General features: G+C 42.4%; 1 protein-coding gene across 2 annotated transcripts in view; it reads right to left on the bottom strand.

Moving 5' to 3' along the window:
• dscama (Down syndrome cell adhesion molecule a) overlaps window positions 1-25,136 on the bottom strand; it is a 137,630-nt gene that overhangs the window by 9,373 nt on the left and 103,121 nt on the right. For both annotated transcript variants that reach the window (XM_039004702.1, XM_039004703.1), the window contains exons 11-20: window positions 15,402-15,601; window positions 15,049-15,145; window positions 14,784-14,912; window positions 14,336-14,503; window positions 13,508-13,578; window positions 13,067-13,316; window positions 12,477-12,623; window positions 6,801-6,956; window positions 6,157-6,290; window positions 4,696-4,849 (exon numbers count right to left, since the gene is read on the bottom strand). In XM_039004702.1, coding sequence (XP_038860630.1) covers window positions 4,696-4,849; window positions 6,157-6,290; window positions 6,801-6,956; window positions 12,477-12,623; window positions 13,067-13,316; window positions 13,508-13,578; window positions 14,336-14,503; window positions 14,784-14,912; window positions 15,049-15,145; window positions 15,402-15,601 — 1,506 coding nt within the window. The remainder of the gene's footprint in view (window positions 1-4,695; window positions 4,850-6,156; window positions 6,291-6,800; window positions 6,957-12,476; window positions 12,624-13,066; window positions 13,317-13,507; window positions 13,579-14,335; window positions 14,504-14,783; window positions 14,913-15,048; window positions 15,146-15,401; window positions 15,602-25,136) is intronic.

Genomic DNA, 25,136 nt, shown 5'->3' with positions numbered 1-25,136 from the left:
GCCTTGTGCAGGTCTACAATTTTATCCCTGATGTCCTTACACAACTCTCTGGTCTTGGCCATTGTAGAGAGGTAGGACTCTGTTTGATTGAGTGTGTGGACAGGTGTCTTTTATACAGGTAACGAGTTCAAACAGGTGCAGTTAATACAGGTAATGAGTGGAGAAAAGGAGGGCTTCTTAAAGAAAAACTAACAGGTCTGTGAGAGCCGGAATTCTTACTGGTTGGTAGGTGATCAAATACTTGTCATGCAATAAAATGCAAATTAATTACTTAAAAATCATACAATGTGATTTTCTGGATTTTTGTTTTAGATTCCGTCTCTCACAGTTGAAGTGAGAGATGGAATGATAATGATAATGATAATGATAAAAATTACAGACCTCTACATGCTTTGTAAGTAGGAAAACCTGCAAAATCGGCAGTGTATCAAATACTTGTTCTCCCCACTGTATATGCATATTATTATTACTATTGGATAAAAAACACTCTGAAGTTTCTAAAACTGTTTGAATGATGTCTGTGAGTATAACAGAACTCATATGGCAGGCAAAAACCTGAGAGAAATTCCAAACAGGAAATGGGAATTCTGAGGCTGGTCGATTTTCAACTCATCGCCTATTGAAATCCCAGTGGGATATGGATCTGTTTGCACTTCCTACGGCTTCCACTAGATGTCAACAGTCTGTAGAACGTTGAATGAAGCTTCTACTGTGATGTTGAGCCGGATGGGAGCTGTTTGAGTCAGTGGTCTGGCAGAGAGCCAGGTCCTGGTCACACGCATTCCACATGATATCGACTTGCGTTCCATTACTTCTATAGACACAAAGGAATTCTCCGGTTGGAACGTTATTGAATATTTATGATAACAACATCCTAAAGATTGATTCTATACTTAGTTTGACAAGTTTATTCGACCTGTAATAACTTTTTGAAGTTTTCGTCCGACGTTCGCCTGGACCTGTACGAGCGTTTGGATATGTGTACTAAACGTGCTAACAAAAGTAGCTACTTGGACATAAATAATGGACATTATCGAACAAAACAACAATTTATTGTGGAACTAGGATTCCTGGGAGTGCATTCTGATGAAGATCATTAAAGGTAAGGGAATATTTATAGTGTAATTTCTGATTTCTGTTGACTCCAACATGGCAGAGAATTTCTTTTTCTTTTTCTGAGTGCCGTCTCAGATTATTGCATGGTTTGCTTTTTCCGTAAAGTTAAAAAAAAATCTGACACAGCGGTTGCATTAAGAACAAGTGTATCTTTTATTCTATGTAAAACATGTATCTTTTATCAAAGTTTATGATGAGTATTTCTGTTATTTGATGTGGCTCTCTGCAATTTCTCTGGATATTTTGGAGGCATTTCTGAACATGGCGCCAATGTAAACGGAGATTTCTGGATATAAATATGCACATTATCGAACAAAACATACATGTATTGTGTAACATGATGTCCTATGAGTGTCATCTGATGAAGATCATCAAAGGTTAGTGATTCATTTTATCTCTATTTCTGCTTTTTGTGACTCCTATCTTTGGCTGGGAAAATGGCTGTGTTTTTTGGACTTTTTTTAGGGGTGGATCAGCTTAATATTGCGGAAAGAATGTTGCTTCCAATGTAATTGTCTGCATCATTTCCAATCCCCCATATTTTTTGGGGTAAATATATATATCCATACACGTATGCATACATATACACATATATACATACACATACCTATATAGACATACATACTTTTTTAAAGAATATACCTTTATTATTATTCCCCGCAAACCCTACCACCGATCCCCCAATTGGAGTAAACTGATAAACATTTCTGTTTTACCCTTCAATTTATACATCTTATACACATTTTACAGACACAGTCTACTTTATAATAGTTATCTCTTGTTTGTTCTTAGTCCTTCCTCTATTTCTGTTGTCCATCCAGTTTGATTTCCACTTGTAACTGTGCTATTTCACAAAAGCTCCGCACCTATACACATTTCACAGATCCCGTATGCCCTACATTGTTTATCTTGTTATTAGTCCCACCCTTCAGCTCCACTCAACCCTTCCCATCTATCTTCCAACATCATCCATTTCGGATTTTTATTTGCCATATATTTTTCAACTGTGCTGTGATGCTTCACAAAAGATTTGAATCTTCCTATCCTCATAGCTTCCACGGATTGTAAATTAAAAATAAACATTTTTGCTAAAATAATTATTATATTATTGATTGATTGACTATGGCTTTTCAAATCCCCCAGTATTGCTATCTGTATGTTACGGCTATCGTCATATAGGATCGGACCAATACGCAGAGTGGTTAGTGTTCATAATGATTTATTAAAACGAAACTGAATACTGAATTACAAAACAAATAAACGAAGTGCATAAACCGATACAGTACCGTGTGGTGCAACAAACACAGACACGGAAACAAACACCCACAAAACACACGTGAAACCCAGGCTGCCTAAGTATGATTCTCAATCAGGGACAACGATTGACAGCTGTCTCTGATTGAGAATCATACCCGGCCGAACACAAACATCCCAACATAGAAAATCAAACATAGACAAACCCACCCAACTCACGCCCTGACCAACTAAATAAATACAAGAAAAGGAAAAACAGGTCAGGAACGTGACACTGTAGCGTTAGTTCTACGCAAATGTTGCAATTCTTCAGCCATTCCTGGACCTGTGACCAAAAACGAGCTACATACGGACAATACCAAAATAAATGATCTAGTGACTCTGCCTCCTCACAGCAGAATCTGCAGAGCTGGGAAGATTGTATCCCCCATATATATAACATTCTATTAGTTGCAAGAATTTTGTACAGTAATTTAAATTGAAAAATTCGAAGTTTTGAATCCGGCGTTGTTTTGCGTATCAATTCATAAACCATGTGCCATGGAATGGGTACATCGAAAATCTCTTCCCAACTATTTTGCAATTTATATGGCACAGCTGTCAGTTTTTTGGTCCTTAAATTAAATTGGTATATGTTTTTATTTATCACACTTTTCTTTAACCATTTATGTTCTTTAATATAGGGCCGACATACAAGTTCCTTACTTTTTTCCCCTTCTACTTGCCTCTTCCATTTTTGTGGTAATGCTGCAATTAATTGGTTGTAATTTTGGGTAGAGCAGACATTTCCATATGTCTGTGTTAGCTGCATGTGTGACATTACTCCACCAGTCCTACTTATGATATCATTCACAAAAATTATACCTTTTTTAAACATTTCTTCGATAAATACAGTTTTTTTTATCAATTACTATATTTGAATTTAACCACAATATTTGTTGTACTATTTGTTCCGTCCTTTCAGGTGGATTAAACTGAAATTGCAACCAACTTTCTAAGGCTTGTTTAAAAAATAAAGATATTTTGGAGATTATTTCCTTTTCAAACAACCGAAAGTGAGCAGGTGTAATCTGAATAAAGGGAAAAAGGCCCTTCTTGAACATAGGATGAGACATTCGTACCAATTTACTAGAGAACCAGTTTGGATTTAAGTATAACTTTTGTATGACTGATGCCTTTAGTGAGAGGTCTAATGCTTTAATATTTAATAATTTCTGCCCTCCGAATTCATATTCGTTATATAAATAGGCCCTTTTAATTTTATCTGGCTTGCCGTTCCAAATAAAATGGAATTAATTAAATTAATTAATTAATTAAAAATTAACAATAATTTTTGGGACTTGGCGGTGATCTAACATAATCATATGTTGTGTTTTCGCTGTAAAGCATTTTTTAAATCGGACACGGTGGGTAGATTAACAAGATGTTTATCTTTCATTTGCTGTATTGGACTTGTTAATGTGTGAAAGTTACATATTTCAAAAAAAATAAAAAATAATTCCCACGCTGCCTTTTCAGCGGAATGTTGTCGAGGGGTTCCGCAAGCGGAACGTGTGTCCTAGAAAGGTTAAGTACTTTACACCACTGTCTGTTTGGGACAAGGATGGTCAGGCAGTAGATTGATTTCTAAAACGCATCAGGTTGGAAACCACATGTATCACCCTTGCCTCTAACAGGATGAGAACATCCAGATAATGGACCACTACACTGCCTACCACTGCTCACCATCAGCTTATCAGTTCTCACCAAGAAGCACAGTGCTGTTAGCTTATCAGTTCTCACAAAGCAACATAGTGCTGACAGCTTATCAGTTCTCACCAAGCAGTATAGTGCTGTTAGCTTATCCGTTTTCACCAAGCAGCACAGTGCTGTTAGCTTATCAGTTCTCACCAATTAGCACAGTGCTGACAGCTTATCAGTTCTCATTAAGCAGCACAGTGCTGACCGGGTGAAATAGCAGACTTATTTCATTAAGTTTGATGAGCTCGTTTCAACTACATTCACATCCTGAGATGGGAGTGGGGATAGTATGGTCTCCTCGTTTACTCATATTATCTAAATTCGTCCTGATGAAACTCTCTTCCAACTTTCGTCAATCTGAATAAGCTCTAAGTTAGGCAACTCATAGGCAGAGTTTCTCAGGGTTGTGCCCCTTTAAATGTTCTGATCAAGGCTTTGACAGAAAACATAACTCAATTACATCAGCACACACAGTGAAAATGAGCTGATGTCTTTTGTGTCTTCTAAAAACATTCAGAGACTGAGACACCTCATCTTATTATCTTTTTCAGGATAATGAGAAGGGAAACCATAAGCTCCACCTACCCTCGGCCTGGGGCTTGACGGTGATGATGTCGCTGGCGTTGCCACGGCCGGCTGCGGTGACGGCCACCACCCAGATGCTGTACTGGCGGTTCCTGCTCAGGTTGGGGATGCGGTAGAAGAAGACGTCTGGAGCTGCTTCAAACTCACTGCTCACCTGTAGGAGGGGAGAGACCAACATGAAGTTAGCAGAGAGATACAGGACTTACTCCAAATGTCTGTACCAAGGTATCAATTATTAGAGTTGAACATTGATGTCACAGCCCTGACAATTTTAGATAGAGGGTTTATAAGCCAGCAGTACTTCATCAGTCTCCCTGTAGCTTTGTGCACCATGCAGGCTTCTTATCTAGTCTAGCCCTTGAACCTGGTGCCTCCCTCTCCTCCAATTATGTCAGGTCTCTTAAATCTACTGTATGTCCATCACTGACATGGATAGGGGGCAGCATTTTCACGTTTGGATGAAAAGCATGCCCAGAGTAAACTTCCTCTTACTCAGTCCCAGATGCTAATATATGCATATTAATATTAGTATTGGATAGAAAACACTCTGAAGTTTCTAAAACTGTTTGAATCATGGCAAAACCCCGAGGACAAACCATTCAGATTTTTTTAGTTTTTGGGGTCACTCTCTTTTCAATGCGTTTTCATTGGGAATCCAGATTTCTAAGGGACCTTCCTGCAGTTCCTATCGCTTCCACTGGATGTCAACAGTCTTTAGAAATTGGTTGAGGTTTTTCCTTTGAGAAATGAAGAAGTAGCCATGTTCAGAATGAGGCTCCAGTGAAGTGTACTGTTTGTTACTGTTACTGTTTGTATTGAACACAGATCATCCCGTCTTCAATTTTATCGATTATTTACGTTAAAAAATACCTAAAGTTGTATTACAAAAGTTGTTTGAAAAGTTTGGACAGAGCTTATAGGTAACTTTTGAGATATTTTGTAGTCACGTTGTGCAAGTTGGGACCAGTGTTTTTCTGGATCAAACGCGCCAAATAAATGGACATTTTGGATATATATCGACGGAATTAATCGAACAAAAGGAACATTTGTGATGTTTATGGGACATATTGGAGTGCCAACAGAAGAAGCTCGTCAAAGGTAAGGCATGAATTAAATCTTTATTTCTGCGTTTTGTGTCGCGCCGGGAGGGTTGAAATATGATGGTATGTGTTTGTTTGCTTGGTTGCTATCCTCAGATAATAGCCTTGTTTGCTTTCGCCGTAAAGCAGTTTTGAAATCTGACACGTTGGCTGGATTCACAACAAGTGTAGCTTTAATTTGGTATATTGAATGTGTGATTTCATGAAAGTTTAATTTTTATAGTAATTTATTTGAATTTGGCGCTCTGCATTTTCACGCTACCGTCCCACATATCCCAGAGAGGTTAAATCTACTGTATGTTCATCACTGACATGCCTTCATCCCTGTACTCTGAAACCCAGTACTCTGTGCCCTCCTTACCGTGGGGTGTGGGTTAGAGCAGAAGACTGTGTATTTCCTGATAATGCCGTTGAGTTTGAGAGGAGGGAGCCACGACACAAACACCACCGAGTTAGACGCCGCCGCTGCCTTCACCCCAGCCGGAGGACCAGGAACTGGTGAGGGAGAACAGTGAAATAGGGAAATATACATTATCACCCTTATCCTCGTTTTGTGTATCATCTAAGGAAACCACTCTGTATTTAAGTTTTGCCAGTGTCAAAATCAGTCATTCCAATAACCGGTCCTGAATGTCTGATGCTACAGTGCGATCTGCAATATGCAGGAGCTGCAGTTTTTCAGCTAACTATGTGAGTCTTCTGCACCAACTGTCAACAAAAATGGATGTAATTTCACACCAAATTCAAACAGAAGTCCTGTCATAATTATTTATACTTTTCAAAACACTCTTCCATAATGCAAGAGGGGATATGCAAATCTAGGCACGGTTGACCTACCACAGTTGACCCCTGACCTCTAGTATGATTAGTATGATGCAGTTCCCCCTACACAGTGATCTAAGGTCAGTTTAGCATCTTCCCCCTAATAGTTAAGGTTAGAATTTAGAGAGCGTAAGCTGATCCTAGATCAGTGCCTGAAGTCTTCTGGTCTACTGCTGTGCGTACCGTCCTCCTTGGTGCGGGTGAAGATCTGCTCGCTGCGCACCCCGTCCCCGGCCCGGGTGAAGGTCAGCACCTGGATGCTGTAGTTGGTGTACTTCTCCAGACCATCCAGCTCCAGAGACGGCTTAGAGGTGGTCACGTTACGGATCTCCCCCAGCTCTGAGATAGGAGAAGGAGAGGAAGGGATAGATGGCAATGAGAGGAAATAAGGGTAGGAATAGAAACTTTTCTTTCTCAGAAAGAGAAGTAGGGAGCAAGGAAAACAAGGATGTCAAATGCAGAATTACTGTAAATGTCAACTAACTTAGATGAAAAGTTGCTTGTGCGCTACAGGTAAATACAAAACATTAAGAACACCTGGTCGTTCCATGACATAAACTGACCAGGTGAATCCAGGTGAAAGCTATGATCCCTTATTGATGTCACTTGTTAAATCCATTTCAATCAGTGTAGATGAAGGGGAGGAGACAGGTTAAAGAATGATTTTTAAGCCTTGAGACAATTGAGACATGGATTGGGTAGGTTGCCATTCAGAGGGTGAATGGGCAAGACAAAATATCCAAGTGCCTTTGAACGGGGTATGGTAGTAGGTGCCAGGCGCACTGGTTTGTGTCAAGAACTGCAACGCTGCTGGGTTTTTCACACTCAACAGTTTCCTGTGTGAAGCAGTAATGGTCCACCTTCTAAAGGACATACAGCCAACTTGACACAAATATGGGAAGCATTGGGTTCAACATGTGCTAGGTGGAATGCTCTCGACACCTTGTAGAGTCCATGCCCTGACGAATTGAGGCTGTTCTGAGGGAAAAAGAGGGTGCAACTAAATATTAGGAAGGTGTTCCTAATGTTTTGTACACTCAGTGAACGCTTGTATAGTATAACACATACAGTACCCGTCAGAAGTTTGGACACACCTACTCATTGCAGGGTTTGTCTTTATTTTTACTATTTTCTACATTGTAGAATAATAGTGAAGACATCAGAACTATGAAATAACACATATGGAATCATGTAGTAAGCAAAAAAGTGTTAAACTGACCAAAATATATTTTAGATTCTTCAAAGTAGCCACCCTTTGCCTTGATGACAGCTTTGCACACTCTTGGCATTCTCTCAACCAGCTTCACCTGGAATGCTTTTCCAACAGTCTTGAATGAGTTCCCACATGTGCTGAGCACTTGTTGGCTGCTTTTCCTTCACTCTGCGGTCCAACTCATTCCAAACAATCTCAATTGGGTTGAGGTCGGGTGATTGTGGAGACCAGGTCATCTGATGCAGCACTCCATCACTCTCTTCTTGGTCAAATAGCCCTTACACAGCCTGGAGGTGTGTTTTGGATCATTGTCCTGTTGAAAAACAAATTATAGTCCCACTAAGCGCAAACCAGATGGGGTGGCGCATCACTGCAGAATGCTGTGGTAGCCATGCTGGTTAAGTGTGCCTTGAATTCTAAGTAAATCACAGACAGTGTCACCAGCAAATCACCCCCACACCCTCACACCTCCTCCTCCGTGCTTCATGGTGGGAACCACACATGTGGAGATCCTCCGTTCACTTACTCTGCGCCTCACAAAGACACGGCGATTGGAACCAAAAGTCTCAAATGTGGACTCATCTAATGTCCAATGCTCGTGTTTCTTGGCCCAAGCAGCTCTCTTCTTCATATTGGTGTCCTTAGTAGTGGTTTCTTTGCAGCAATTCAACCATGAAGGCCTGATTCACGCAGTCTCCTCTGAACAGTTGATGTTTAGATGTGTCTGTTACTTTTATTTATTTGGGCTGCAATTTCTGAGGCTGGTAACTCTAATGGACTTATCCTCTGCAGCAGAGGTAACTCTGTGTCTTCCTTTCCTGTGTCGGTCTTCATGAGAGCCAGTTTCATCATAGTGCTTGATTGTTTTTGAAATTTTCCAGATTGACTGATCTTCATGTCTTACAGTAATGATGTACTGTAACTTCTCTTTGTTTATTTGAGCTGTTCTTGCCATAATATGGACTTGGTATTTTACCAAATAGGGCTATCTTCTGTATACCACCCCTACCTTGTCACAACACAACTGATTGGCACAAACGCATTAAGATGGAAAGAAATTTCCAAATTAACTTTTAACAAGGCAATTGTTAATTGAAATGCATTCCAGGTGACTACCTTATGAAGATGGTTGAGAGAATGCCAAGAGTGTGCAAAGCTATCATCAAGGCAAAGGGTAGTTACTTTGAATAATCTTTGAAACACTTTTTTGGTTACTACATGATTCCATATGTGTTATTTCATAGTTTTGATGTCTTCACTATTATTCTACAATGTAGAAAATAGTAAAAGAAGACAAACCCTGGAATGAGTAGGTGTGTCCAAACTTTTGACTGGTACTGTACATAAAATAATATGTCCAAGGATGTCATAGCAGTGATAGCACAGCCTTGAATCAAAACATTGACACAAATACAGGATTAAAAAGCCCATCCTAGGGTCTGTTCTGGTGTGTATGCCCTTGACTCTGACGATGCTTCTCTAAGTGTTGAATAATGGATGTCTCTCCCGCTCTCTTTCTCTATCTTCCCCTCCTCTACTGCAGTCTGGATTAGAGTCACAGTCTGTTAATGCTCCATCCTCCCTGTTAGTACACTTCCTTCTTCTCCCTCTCTTTTAATGCAGCCATTCAAACACGAACTGTCCCAAAGCAGCCATAGCATATGAAGAGCTCTGGAATCTACTAATCTATGGCTCTATAACGCCTTCATCTATAGTTGTGTTGTGGGCTAATCAGAACAGTTCTCTGAGATATAACAGGAAGTTATAGCTTTATGAGTCATAATAGTGTGATTTGGAAACGTGCAGTAAAATATATGCTGTATACTACAATAGCTGTGATCAGTGAATTCTGACTCACTGTACTATAGGTACTGTGCATTCGGTAAGTATTCTGACAATTTCCCTTTTTCCACATTTTGTTAGTTTACAGACTTATTCTAAAATGGATTAAATAAAACACTTTCCTCATCAATCTACACACAATACCTTATAATGACAAAGCAAGAACAGGTTTTTAGAGATTTCTGCAAATGTATTACAAATAAAAAACAGAAATACTTTATTTACATAGGTATTCATTTGCTATGAGATTCGAAATTGAGCTCAGGTGCATCCTGTTTCCATTGATCATCCTTGAGATGTTTCTACAACTTGATTGGAGTCCATCTGTGGTAAATTCAATTGATTGGACATGATTTGGAAAGGCACACACTTGTCTATATAAGGTCAAAAACCAAGCCATGAGGTCGAAGGAATTGTCCGTAGAGCTCCAAGACAGGATTGTGTCGAGGCACAAATCTGGAGAAGGGTACCAAAATATTTCAGCAGCATTGAAGGTCGCCAAGGACACAGTGGCCTCCATCATTCTTAAATGGAAGACATTTGAAACCACCAACACTGAGCAATCGAGGGAGAAGGGCCTTGGTCAGGGAGGTGACCAAGAACCTGATGTTCACTCTGACAGAGCTCCAGAGTTCCTCTGTAGAGATGGGAGAACCTTCCAGAAGGACAACCATACCTTCAGCACTCCACCAATCAGGCCTTTATGGTAGAGTGGCCAGACAGAAGCCACTCCTCAGTAAAAGGCACATGACAACCCACTTGAAGTTTGTCAAAAGGCAACTAAAGGACTCTCTGGTCTGATGAAATAAAATTCTCTGGTCTGATGAAACCAAGATTGAACTCTTTGGCCTGAATGCCAAGTGTCACGTCTGGAGGAAACCTGGCACCATCCCTACGGTGAAGCATGGTGGTGCCAGCATCATGCTGTGGGGATGTTTTTCAGTGGCAGGGACTGGGAGACTAGTCCGGATCGAGGGAAAGATGAACAGAACAAAGTACAGAGAGATCCTTGATGAAAACCTGCTCCAGAGCGCTCAGGACCTCAGACTGGTGTAAGGTTCACCTTCCAACAGGACAATGACCCTAAACACACAGCCAAGACAACGCAGGAGTGGCTTCGGGACACTCAATCGAACATCTCTGGAAAGACCAGAAAATAGCTGTGCAGTGACGCTCCCCATCCAACCTAACAGAGCTTGAGAGGATCTGCAGAGAAGAATGGGAGAAACTCCCCAAATACAGGTGTGCCAAGCTTGTAGCGTCATACCCAAGAAGACTCGAGGCTGTAATCGCTGACAAAGGTGCTGACAAAGGTATTGAGTAAAGGGTCTGAATACTTATGTAAATGTCATATTTCCATTATTATTTTTTTTATACATTTGAAAACATTTATAAAAACCTGTTTTTGCTTTGTCATTATGGGGTATTGTGTATAGATTGATGAGGGGGAAAAAAACTATTTAATCAATTTTAGAATAAGGTTGTAATGTAACAAAATTTGGAAAAAGTCAAGGGGTCTGAATACTTTCCGATTGCACTGTATATGAAATCCATAAAATGGCTAATAAATATACACCATTGATGGGTGCTGAGTTGATTACTGCAGTGACAGACTGGTGCCAAATGTTTAGAGCAGTGTTGATGGATAAGACACAGATCCTCCACCATCTTAGAAAAAGGGCCTATAGCCCCCTCTGCTGGTGCATGAGGTAAACAACCCATGATACTTTCCCAACAAAAACATCTATATTGCTCACACTTAAAATATATGAAGAACACAACAGGCCCTGGCTGTGGGTTTAGAGAAGTGTCTTTGACAATAAATACATCAATGTGATTTCTATCACACATATCGCACATTCTTAGTATATATTTTCCGTGTATATATGGATTGCATTTGGATTACTGATACAGTGTTATTTGGGTTGTTCATTTAATTCCTTCTGACATTTCTTCATTTCTTCATTTTAGATTATTTGTATACTTGTTTGACATTTTACTGCACTATTAGGAGCTAGACATTTTACTGCACTATTAGGAGCTAGTAACACAAGCATTTTGCTGCACCCACTATAACATCTGCTAAAAACTGTGTACGCGACCAATACACTTTGATTTGATTTGACATAATGAGTGACATCTTTCATTTAAATGAATAAGATATGTATTCATATGAATTGTCGTCAATGTTACATAAGATATCAATATATATATATATATAATAGATAGTAGTAATAATAGTAATACATGGCTACGGCTGTAGTATTGTTGGGAGTGTGTCCCAATATGACATGCACTGTTACTATGCAAACTAGATTGAGTGTTGCTTTTCAATTGGTGCATCCAGGGGCCATCAGAGGGGATGTGATATGACAGATGAGGAGTCAAAAGCAACGGGGCTGTCAGAAACCATCACTCTGACGTCTCTCCAGCACGTGGCGACTGCATGCCATGCCAGGCTGTCTGACTTGGACTAGAAAGCCTGGGTCACTGCTAATATGTCTCATTCACCCACTTGAATTATCATGCATAGGTAATCATGTTGATACTGTATACATTCTATGTGTCTTGGAGGTTACGGACAAGGGCAAATACAGTCTAACATCTACATCCTTCTCTCTCTTTGTGTGTGTGTGTGTGTGTGTGTGTGTGTGTGTGTGTGTGTGTGTGTGTGTGTGTGTGTGTGTGTGTGTGTGTGTGTGTGTGTGTGTGTGTGTGTGTGTGTGTGTGTGTGTGTGTGTGTGTGTGTGTGTGTGTGTGTGTGTGTGTTTGTGCCTGCATGCATCTGTGTGTGTGTACTGTACCTCCGTCGGGCAGGTTAGCCCAGTAGATGACTCTGAAGCCGAGCAGGATGCCGTTGAGAGCGTCTTTAGGAGGGGTCAGCCAGGATAGAGAGATGATCTCTGGAGACGCTGCTGTGGCCTGGACGTTCTCTGGAGGCCGGCTGGGTACTGTCACAACCAGGGAGGAGGAAAAACTACATTGTTACCTCAGTCTCCAAACAAATAGAATGAACAGAGGAGTTTACTGAAGAGAGGAGAATATTGAGATACTCTTGAAAGTGAACTTCATAATGCTTGAAACTAGTGTTTTGGGACCAAACCTTCATCGGGTATGTTTTTAGCCATGACAAAAATGACCAGCCATGCATGAGGTAAACAACCCTGAACATGTGATAGACACGGTCTCACTACACCAGCAGTACCAACATCATCCACCAGATGGCGATAAAACTCCATCCTGGGAGTTCACTTCCTTCAGAGACAAATCATCAGCCATTTGACCCTTGATGCACCATAATACTGTAGAATACCCTAATGTTTGAAATCAGTTTTCACTGTCCACGATATTATTACTGACAGCTAAAGGCAGACTGTGTGTGTGTCCTCCTCACCGTCCTCCAAAGTGGTAGAAATGACCTCCTGGGAGGAGGGTCCTGTCCCAGCGCTGTTGCTGGCCTGCACCACCACCCCATACTGGGTGAACTTCTTCAGGTTGTCCAGGGTGACGCTCTCACTGTGGTCGTTGTCCCCCGTCGTCTCCATGCTGATGACGTTGAACTGGTAGTTCCCCCCGGTGCTGAACTCCCTGTAGCCCACCTGGTAGCCACGGATCGCCCCGTTCTGGAGGTGCTTCTTAGGGGCCTGGTGAAGGACGGAGAGAGGGAGGGAAGAGAGGGGAACGTACATTTAGATATTGAGGGACATTTTCTTGAGGACAGAATAATGGTTGTGGCCCTCGATGACCTGATATGTAACAGACCATGTAGCTAGTAGACCACTGAGCTACAGTAAGTTCTTCTCAGTCCTGATGGAATTGATTGAACATATTTTACCCTCCAGGAGACTCTGATGCTCTGAGAGGAGAAAGCTTCAAGCTGCACATCTTGTGGGGGACCATCAGGAGCTAGAAGGAAGAACATACATCAAGGTCATTCAGATCTGAGCTACTGTCAGTTGAGTAGAGGAGGTGCAGGAAGGCAGAAATTGGTCAGCAAAGGAATTAAACTATCCAGTCTGAGTGTATTCTGAAGATAATTCCAGGGTTAAGGCACAGATCCTGTGACAAAGAAGGCTAAGGTTCTACTGTATCTTTGGGTAGACCAGAGTATTTGGTCTCAGATGGCCCAGCCCACTTGAACAGTAATAAAGATGGAGGTCATGTTTATGAGAGGTCATGGGGGACAGAGTCAGAAGAGAAGTGAGAGAGAGAAGTGCAGTATGGGGATTGGGAGGAACCACCAAAGGGAATGGGAGCAATTTACAGAGGGGCTGGCCAGTGATCTATTGACCGCAGTGTGACATTTACAACATGGTCTGCTAATTGAAAAGTCCCGCTTTTAGTGCAGGGTCAGCGTGTGTTCAATAATGCAACGGAGCCAATGGAGCTGATGTCACTCTGCTGTTAATGAATTGACTTCCTCATCCCCATTACCCTCTTTTCTACCTCTTTCATCCTAGTGACTTATGTATGTCTTTCCTTCTGCAGTTCATCATCCTGCCTGTTTGCCTGCTTTGCCTTATGTATTTATGTAGTGCAGCAGTCTAAATGTGTATGTACAGTATAACTACGCATGTCTGTGTGTGCTTGCCTTGTTGTTGTTGTTGTATGTCTGTGTCTGCATGCTGTGTGTGTATGCATATGACCAGTGGTGGTCTAATACCTGCTTCGTCTGTGGTGATGGTGAGTTCGTTGCTGGCCTCACTCTTGCCGATGTGGTTCTTGGCGAACATGCGGATGCTGTAGGTGGAGGAGGGGTGCAGGTCTATGATGGTGGCCTGGTTGAGCTGGGGAGACACGTCTTTGGTCCTTTGGGCCATTTCCCAGGAGCCTGTGGGGCCGGGGTCAAGGTTTATAGGGGTTAGTGAGGACCACTAAGGGGGGCTGTAGGTCAAAGCCTGCTAAGTGCATTAGTCTGCTGTATTGAATTATACTGAGAAAAAGTTAAAAGATCATTAAGAATCTTTCTGTGGAAGACAGGAGGAGCACATTCAGCTTAACATGAGGATACAGAGAAGAATCTCATCAGGAGAGACCTTAAAAATACACAAGAAGTGAAAATATTTGTATTCTGTGCCATACAGAAAAGATAACTCTTGTTTGTCTTGTACCTGATTTGTTCTTGCACTCAATGTCGAAGCCTGTGATTGGGCTGTTTCCATCGAAGCCCATGGTCCAGCGGAGGGCGATGGTTCTGTCCTTCACCTCTCTGATCTCCACCTCAGGAGGGTCCGGGGGTTCTGAGGGACACCACAAAGTCACAAACAAGGTTATACAACGCTAGGGTGTTGATTTTGCATCATTACCCTAATTGTGGGGTTATATTTTGTATTTCATTATGTTTTCATGACAATTGTCAGTGGTAGGCAGCTATACCTTGAACTGTTAGCTGAATGATCCCTCTGTCTTCACCATAGGAGTTGATGGCATGGCAGGAGAAAAAGCCAGAGTCTTCCCTCACTGTAGGCCGGATCTATGGGAAGGGGAAAAAAAAGGGTCAGCTACATAGATGAGGAAATGCATGGAAAATACACATTCTGGGCTATATCATTCACAGACAGGGCTCATGATGAGCCATCATCAAACCTGTCTACAAACTGATGAACTTAGTGCAGGCTTTTGCTACAACGCTCCAAGCAAATGCCCTGCATACCCAGTAGTTCTCCACCTGGCCTCAGCAGAGGTAACTGGGAATAGGGCAGCACCATTCCACTGGTGTGTCTGTATACCTGCAGGGTGGAGATGACCTCGTCGGCCACCTCTTTGACGGTGACCACGTAGCGGTGGCTGCTCTCCGGGTTGATGATGCGCTCCTCCTTCTCCCAGCGCACCATGATGGGTTTCTCCCCGTGGGCCGTGCAGCTCATCCTCTTCTCACTGCCCTGCGTGGCCAGCGTGGTGTTGGGGTATGACGTGATCATGGCCGGGACTGGAAGGGAGAGAAAAAGGAGAGGGAAAGAGAGAGAGAGCAAGATAGAGATAGAGAAAAGAGTAGAAGGTACATGCTACATTAGTTATGAAGTAAGACAGGCTGAACATAAACACGTTTAGCCATAATCCAATTCCAGTTGGACATCATGGAAGGTTGTTAAAAGACAGGGGAACAGTGTAATGAATCAAATCTCTCTGTTCAAATGACACTTAATTGAGTCATAGTATAGCTGACTTCAGTGGTTGCTAAGTATTTTGGTTTACATTCTGCAGATATTGCTCCAATTTCTAACATAAAACACAGTAAACGCCATGCTTCTTGTTGAACTGTGACAACAAACATCTTATGACAACAAGCAGCCAAGGCTTGGATCTGAGAAAATCCCTATTGGCCGGTCCCTGACAGCACACTAGGACAGCACACTACACACACTAACGACTCACACACACAGCTCATTACTCCCACAACCGAGTGTGTAATGACACATACACACACGGCTCCTGTGATGTGATGGAAAGTGTCAGGCGAGGGGTCGCAGATGTTTAAGGTTAATCTCTTATTCATTCCCCAGCCATTTTGAGCCACGCTGCAGAAAAATAAGGTTGATTTATTTTGCATGAAAACTATGAATTTTTAGTGAGATGCACTTGAAGTAGTGATGGAAAAAATAACTCCTCACCCCTTCGGTAAATGTTAGCGTTTTGAGCAACGGTAGTCTCATTGTGCCATTTAAAGTGGCTCCGAGGTGCAAAGTTTACCCCAGACAGAGACTGACACTACACTAATGGGTTAATCATAAACTATAATGAACCGTTATGACCTCGACCACTACACTCTTAGAAAAAAAGGTGCTATCTAGAACCTTAACGTGTTCTTCGGCTGTCCCCATAGGAGAACCCTTTGAAGAACATCTTTTGGTTGCAGGTAGAACCCTTTTGGATTCCATGTAGAGAACCCAAAAGGGTTCTTCTAAGAGTGTAGTATTACCATGATTATGACATAGGTAAGCTCAAACTAGCCTAGCTAAGACTAACATCTTGATGAGATCAGGTGAGAGCCCTCCAATGGGACACTACAGTGTTGATGCGTAGTCAATGAAACACTTATTGTACAGAAGGACTACATGAGGTGAGGTGGCCATCACATAGCGGGAGATCACACAGACAGGACCAATGTAATCAGTGTGTGAGTGAGAGAGTAGCACAGCTGTGTCTGTCTGCCCCGAGGCACATGCCACGGTGCCAGGCTGTTTCATGGGCCTGTAATTGCTGTGTTGATGTATTTTTTAAATATCCGGCAGAATTATGGGTAGAGGAACACGGCTCTGGGGGCAGGGGGGCGAGGTGACTCCTCCACTGGGAGACTCAAACATTGGACGCCACTATTTTTTTATTTCACACAGTGCACTACATAAACACACATGCACACAGTTTAATTAGCAGTACTGACTGATATGTGTATCTCTAGCTGACAGAGTAGAGGTTAGGAGAGCCCCGTCTCTAAACCTGAAGCCCAGAGGGCAACAAACATGATGCATGTCAGCCTGCCTCACTAACTGCCTGCAGGGAATTCTGGGATATTCTGCTCCTGCGAGACAAAAGCTGCAGCTCCCCCTCCCAGGCTCGCTTTCACCTGACCAGGTTACCATGCCAACTAGCATCGGACAATCTATATCTCCCACTCCCTCTTTCCCTCCATCCCTGTCCTCAAAGGACGCCATTTATAGTATCCAGGAATAGAACATGGAGCAGCCATTGATTTTCTACAGGACCATGATTACATTATCCCAGCCCAGAATGTCGCAATGCAGACCCAAAATAAAAACAGGGATATACAGTACCAGTCAAAAGTTTGGACAAACCTACTCATTCAAGGATTTTCTTTATTTTTATTATTTTCTTCTACATTGTAGAATAATATTGAAGACATCAAAACTATTAAATAACACACATGGAATCATGTAGTAAGGGGGTCTCCATCAGCCTATCCTCCGGGTACCATCCTCAAACCAACGGGCAGACGGAACGCCTGAATCAAGAAATAGGGAAGTACCATCGCCAACACTGCACCCACCAACCACACGAGTAAGGTTGCTATCTAGCCTGGAACGAATATGCACAGAACTCCCTGGTGCATTCCTCACTCCATCTCACTCCTTTTCAGTGTGTCCTAAGATACCAACCCCCCGTGTTCCCATGGGAGACAGAGCCCGGAACTGTGCCTGCCGTCGATGAGTGAGAGTGAGCCGGTTTCGACGGAGTGAGCCGGTTTGGGAGACCGCACATCGGCACACAGATCAAGCTTCCCTCTTCCAGAAACGGTTCGCTGACCGGCGTCGCCAACCTACTCCACTCTTCCACCCTGGGCAACATGTGTGGCTCTCAACCCGGGACATCCGGCTTCGTGACCCCTGCAAAAAGTTCAGTCCCCGGTTCATTTGTCACTTCAAAATAACACACAGCATCAATCCTGTCACCTACCGTCTCCAGTTGCCCTGCCATTACCAGATCTCCTCACCCTTCCATGTGTCCCTTCTCAAGCCTGTGAGGTACAGCCCTCTCCATCCACCAGTAGTGCACCTTGGTACACCCCCTCCGTTTGATGTCGGCGGTGCACCGGCTTATTCCGTCCAAGCCCTCCTTGACTCCAAGCGCCTGGGTGGTCGCATCCACTACCTGGTGGATTGGGAGGGGTACGGACCCGAAGAACGGTCCTGGGTCCCTGCCCAGGACATCCTTGACCCAGCCATGATCCTGGCTTTCCACCGTAACCGTCCTGACCACCCAGCTCCACGTCCCCGGGGGAGGCCCCCTGCTCAGCTTCCTAGGCCTTCAACATACAATCAATTAGTATTTGGTAGCATTGCCTTTAAATTGTTTAACTTGGGTCAAACGTTTCAGGTAGCCTTCCACAAGCTTCCCACAATAAATTGGGTGAATTTTGCCCCATTCCTCCTGACAGAGCTGGTGTAACTGAGTCAGGTTTCTAGGCCTCCTTGCTCGCACACGCTTTTTCAGTTCTGCCCACAAATCTTCTATAGGATTGAGGTCAGGGCTTTGTGATGGCCACTCCAATACTTTGACTTTGTTGTCCTTAAGCCATTTTGCCACAACTTTGGAAGTATGCTTGGGGTTATTGTCCATTTGGAAGACCCATTTGCGAACAAGCTTTAACTTCCTGACTGATGAATTGAGATGTTGCTTAAATATATCCACATAATTTTCTTTCCTCATGATGCCATCTAGTTTGTGAAGTGCACCAGTCCCTCCTGCAGAAAAACACCCCCACAACATGATGCTGCCACCCCCGTGCTTCACAGTTGGGATGGTGTTCTTCGGCTTGCAAGCCTCCCCCTTTTTCCTCCAAACATAACGATGGTCATTATGGCTAAACAGTTCTATTTTTGTTTCATCAGACCAGAGGACATTTCTCCAAAAAGTTCCATCTTTGTTCCCATGTGCAGTTGCAAACTATAGTCTGGCTTTTTTATGGTGGTTTTGAAGCAGTGGCTTCTTCCTTGCTGAGCGGACTTTCAGGTTATGTCGATATAGGACTCGTTTTACTGTGGATATAGATACTTTTGTACCTGTTTCCTCCAGCATCTTCACAAGGTCCTTTGCTGTTGTTCTGGGATTGATTTGCACTTTTCGCACCAAAGTACGTTCATCTCTAGGAGACAGAAAGCGTGCGTCTCTTTCCTGAGCCGTATGATGGCTGCGAGGTCCCATGGTGTTTATACTTGTGTACTATTGTTTGTACAGATGAACATGGTACCTTCAGGCATTTGGAAATTGCTCCCAAGGATGAACCAGACTTGTGGAGGTCTACAATTTTTTTCTGAGGTCTTGGCTGATTTCTTTAGATTTTCCCATGACGTCAAGCAAAGAGGCACTGAGTTTGAAGGTAGGCCTTGAAATACATCCACAGGTACACCTCCAATTGACTCAAATGATGTCAATTAGCCTATCAGAAGCTTCTAAAGCAATGACATCATTTTCTGGTGTTTGGACTAGCGTCCCACCACGACAACATCCGGTGAAATCGCAGAGTGCAAAATTCAAAATTCAAAAATCATAATATTAAACATTCATGAAAATACAAGTGTCTTACATCGTTTAAAAGCTTCCCTTCTTGTTAAACCAAACGCGTTGTCAGATTTCAAAAAGGCTTTACAGCGAAAGCATACCATGAGATTATCTGAGGACAGCGCCGCGCATACAACCAGCATTAAAAACATTTTTCAAACCAGCAGAGGCGTCACAAAAATCAGAAATAGCGATAAAATAAATCACTTACCTTTGAGCATCTTCCTCTGTTTGCAATCCCAAGGGTCCCAGCTATACAACAAAGGGTCGTTTTGTTCAATAAAGTCCTTTATATCCCAAAAAAGTCTGTTTAGTTGGCGCGTTTGATTCAGTAATCCACCGTTCCACTTGTTCAACATGCAGACAAAGGAATCCCAAAAGTTACCGGTAAACTTCGTCCAAACAAGTCAAACAACATTTTTAATCAATCCTCGGGTACCCTGATATGTAAATAAACGATAAAATTTAAGATGGAATGTAGTATATTCAATACCAGAGATAAATAACGAAGTGCGTGCCCTCATTCACACGCACCACAAGACTAGAGTCCTACTGAGGGACACTTTGAAAACTACAACTACTTGCTCATTTTTCAAAAAACAAGCCTGAAACCCTTTCAAAAGACTGTTGATATCTAGTGGAAGCCATAGGAACTGCAATCTGGGAGGAATTATTTTGAATATCCCATAGACTAGCATTGAAATGGCCTGTGACCTCAACAACAACAACAAATTCCGGATAGATTCTCCTCGGGTTTTCGCCTGCCATATCAGTTCTGTTATACTCACAGACATTATTTTAACAGTTTTAGAAACTTCAAAGTGTTTTCTATCAAATGCTATATGCATATCCATATCCAGTTTACTTTGGGCATGTCAGTCATCCGAACTTCCGAATACTGCCCCCTTCTTAAGGCTGAAATCCCGTTAACGGGATCGATTTGACAACAGCCAGTGAAAGTGCAGGGCGCCAAATTCAAACAACAGAAATCTCATAATTAAAATTCCTCAAACATACAAGTATTATACACCATTTTAAAGATAAACTTGTTGTTAATCCCACCACAGTGTCCGATTTCAAAAAGGCTTTACGACGAAAGCACACCATCTGATTATGTTAGGTCAGCGCCTAGTCACAGAAAAACACAGCCATTTTCCAGCCAAATAGAGGAGTCACAAAAATAAGAAATAGAGATAAAATTAATCACTAACCTTTGATGATCTCCATCAGATGACACTCATAGGACTTCATGTTACACAATACATGTATGTTTTGTTCGATAAAGTTCATATTTATATCCAAAAATCTCAGTTTACATTGGCGTGTTATGTTCAGTAATGTTTTGCCTCCAAAACATCGGGTGATTTTGTAGAGAGCCACATCAATTTCCAGGAATAATCATCATAAATGTTGATGAAAATACAAGTGTTATGCATGGAATTAAAGATATACTTCTTCTTAATGCAACCGCTGTGTCAGATTTCAAAAAAGCTTTATGGCAAAAGCACACCATGCAATAATCTACAGCGCTCAGGAACCAAAACAAGCCATACAGATACCCGCCATGCTGTGGAGTCAACAAAAGTCAGAAATAGCATTATAAATATTCACCTTTGATGATCTTCATCGGAATGCACTTCCAGGAATTCCAGTTCCATAATAAATGTTTGTTTTGTTCGATAAAGTCCATAATTTATGTCCAAATACCTCCTTTCCGTTCGCACGTTTAGTCTAGTAATCCAAATGCACAACGTGCGAGCACTAAGTCCAGACAAAAAGTCAAAAAATGTCTATTACAGTTCGTAGAAACATGTCAAACGATGTATAGAATCAATCTTTAGGATGTTTTTTTCATAAATCTTCAATAATGTTTCAACCGTACAATTCCTTTGTCTTTAGGAATGCAAAGGAACAGAGCTCACTCTCACGGCCGCGCGCCTGACTTAGCTCATGGCATTCTGCCAGACCCCTTCGTCAAACAGCTCTTATTCGCTCCCCCTTCACAGTAAAAGCCTGAAACAAGGTTCTAAAGACTGTTGACATCTAGTGGAAGCCTTAGGAAGTGAAATCGGACCAAATTTACACTATCTTGGATAGGCAAAGACTTGAAAACCTACAAACCTCAGATTTCCCACTTCCTGGTTGGATTTTTCTCAGGTTTTTGTCTGCCATATGAGTTCTGTTATACTCACAGACATCATTCAAACAGTTTTAGAAACTTCAGAGTGTTTTCTATCCAAATCCAATAATATGCATATCTTAGCTTCTGGGCCTGAGTAGCAGGCAGTTTACTCTGGGCACACTTTTCATCCGAACATGAAAATAACGCCCCCAGCCATCGCAGTGCTAGCTGTGCCACCAGAGACCCTGGGTTCGAGCCCAGGCTCTGTCGCAGCCGGCCGCGACCGGGAGTCCCATGGGGCGGTGCACAATTGGCCCAGCGTCGTCCGGGTTAGGGAGGGCTAGTCTCATCGCACACTAGCAACTCCTGTGGCGGGCCGGGCGCAGTGCACGCTGACCAGGTCGCTAGGTGTACAGTGTTTCCTCTGACATATTGGTGCGACTGGCTTCTGGGTTGGATGCGCGCTGTGTTAAGAAGCAGTGCGGCTTGGTTGGGTTGTGTTTGCACAAAGTAGATGTCCTAACCGACTCTCCAAAACTATAGTTTGTTACAAAGACATTTGTGGAGTGGTTGAAAAACGAGTTTTAATGACTCCAACCTGTGTTCCGACTTCAACTGTATATTCGGAGCTCTGTTTTTCCCGTGTATCATAGTTTTTGCCTGCCTCACTAACGACGCCTTTTGCCTATTCCCTGCCTGTACCTGCCTGCCTGATTTCCTGTTATCAACCTATTGCCTGATCTCCCGGACGACATTACTAGCCTTTTTCCTGCCTGCACTGTTGCCTTTTTGGACCCCCTGTGTATGACCTTCTGCCTACCCCTGGACCCAGCTACCTGCCTCCTCCTGTGGTCCTTTACAAATAAACACCTGCTGCGCCCTGCACTTGAAACCAACTCTCTGTCTCCCATCGTGTTCATTACAAAGGCTAAGATTGGCTACTTTGAAGAGTCTAAAATATAAAATATATTTTGATTTGTTTAACACTTTTTTGGTTACTACATGATTCCAGACAAAGACATTAATAATATTGCTTCAGGTTGTCTTACCAGCCAGGCTTATATACATTCAGGTCCATAATTATTGGCACCCTTGATAAAGATGAGCAAAAAAAAGACCGTATAAACAAAATAATACAAATATTGAGCTATATTGTATGCTTAAAAAAAAGGGAAATTATATTATTTTATAGTAATACAATTGCTCAGATAAAGTCGATTTTTTTATTTGTTATTATCAATTAACAAAAACATCTAAAAAAAGATAGGAGTCAAAAGTATTAGCACACTTGTTTTCAATACTCCAGCACTCTCCCTTTGCAAGGATAACGACACTGAGCCTTTTTCTAAAATGTTTTATGAGACTGGAAAAAACGTTGGGAGCTACAGTATCTTAGACCATTCCTCCATACAGAATCTTTCCAGATCCTTGATAGCCTTCGTCTGGGCTTATGGACTGCCCTCTTCAATTCAAACCACAGGTTTTCAATGTGGTTCAAGTCTGGAGACTGAGATGGCCATTAAAAATGGAATTTGATTAGTGCTTGGGGTTATTGTCTTGCTGGAATATCTACTTGTGGCCAAGTGTCAACCTCGTGGTAGAGGTAACCCTGTTTTTGGCTAGTAATTTTGACCTCTATCTTTTTTGTATTTTTTTGTATTACTTGTTAAACAAAATCTCTTTCTCTGAGAAATTGTATTAGTATGAAATAATATAAGCACAGTATTTGTACTATTATTTGTTTGATTGTCTTTTTTTCTTATCATTATCAAGGGTGACAATAATTATGGACCTGACTCTAAACGTAACATACTTATGCCAGATGTGAAATATACAGTAGGCCTACATGTCTACCATCTTATGCAGTCAGTTGAAACAGACAACAAAACTTCCCGTCTCCTACCAACCTTTTTTTTTAATTTTAATTTTAATTTTTTATTATTTAACCTTTATTTAACTAGGCAAGTCAGTTAAGAACAAATTCTTATTTACAATGACGGCCTACCAAAAGCCAAAAGGCCTCCTGCGGGGACCGGGGCTGGGATTAAAAATTAAAAATCAAATACAAATATAGGACAAAACACACATCACGACAAGAGAGACACCACAACACTACATAAAGAGAGACCTAAAACAACAACATAGCATGGCAGCAACACATGGAAACACAGCATGGTAGCGACACAACATGCCAACAACATGGTAGCAACACAACATGGCAGCAGCACAACATGGTAGCAGCACAAAACATGGTACAAACATTATTGGGCACAGACAACAGCACAAAGGGCAAGAAGCTAGAGAGTACAGTACATCACGCGAAGCAGCCACTGTCAGTAGACCTACTTGTCCACCATCTTATTCAGTCAGTTGAAACAGACAAAACTTCCCGTCTCCTACCAACCTTTTGGTTTTTTTATGACACCGCTGTACCTTCCACATGCAGTACATTTAATCATATCCATATCTACCCAGCATGGACATCTAACAGTAACATTAAGTTATGACTGTAGATTCCAGGTCGAATAGATAGCCGCAGGCATCAGGCTCCGTTTACCCCACCAGAGTGAGTGTCTGGCTGTGGAATGTAGGCCACAGGGTGCGCTGGTTAGATGACTGAGCCATGGGTGTGAGACGAGAACAAGACAAGATCACTCCCTACAGGAGCCCACTGCCCCTGGGGCATTGTGTGTGTGTGTGTGTGTGTGTGTGTGTGTGTGTGTGTGTGTGTGTGTGTGTGTGTGTGTGTGTGTGTGTGTGTGTGTGTGTGTGTGTGTGTAGAGTGGATAGGTAGGGGGAAGGGCAGTGATGGCACAGATTTGACTGGTTCACTGGGTGCTAGCTCCACTCACTGCACCAAAATAATTCCCTTAGCTGCACAATTGGGTTGGACATTGAGCATGATGCTGAGTATATGGCTGCAGACAGGCTGCTTTGTGTGGGTAGTTGGAGGGCTGAAACAAGGGAAGGAATGAGAGAAAGAAAGCGAGAGTGAGAGAGAGAATAATTCTTACTTCAGTCTGAGGGAAGCGGTCTGATTGGGTGATTGGGTGATTGGGAGCTTGGTGACCAGGTGACAACGCTGTTTTTCTCCAGTTAAGTCTCATTATGTGCGTGCTCTCATCATTGTGTCTCGGTGCGTTATGAGTGTAATGCTCTTAATTGATCCTAATTGGCACTGAGAGTGGCTGTTGACACACTCTGATAGAATAAACCTACTCTGGATTAGTGATGCATCCAGTCGATTGCATCAGTGGAGGTAGGTATACGGTAGACACACACACACACACACACACACACACACACACACACGCACACGCACACG

This window comes from Salvelinus namaycush, chromosome 12 (genome assembly GCF_016432855.1).
Source record: "Salvelinus namaycush isolate Seneca chromosome 12, SaNama_1.0, whole genome shotgun sequence".
Taxonomy (NCBI): Eukaryota; Metazoa; Chordata; class Actinopteri; order Salmoniformes; family Salmonidae; genus Salvelinus; species Salvelinus namaycush.
The sequence above is the reverse complement of the archived record's forward strand: the minus strand, read 5'-3'. Positions and strand labels throughout refer to the sequence as shown.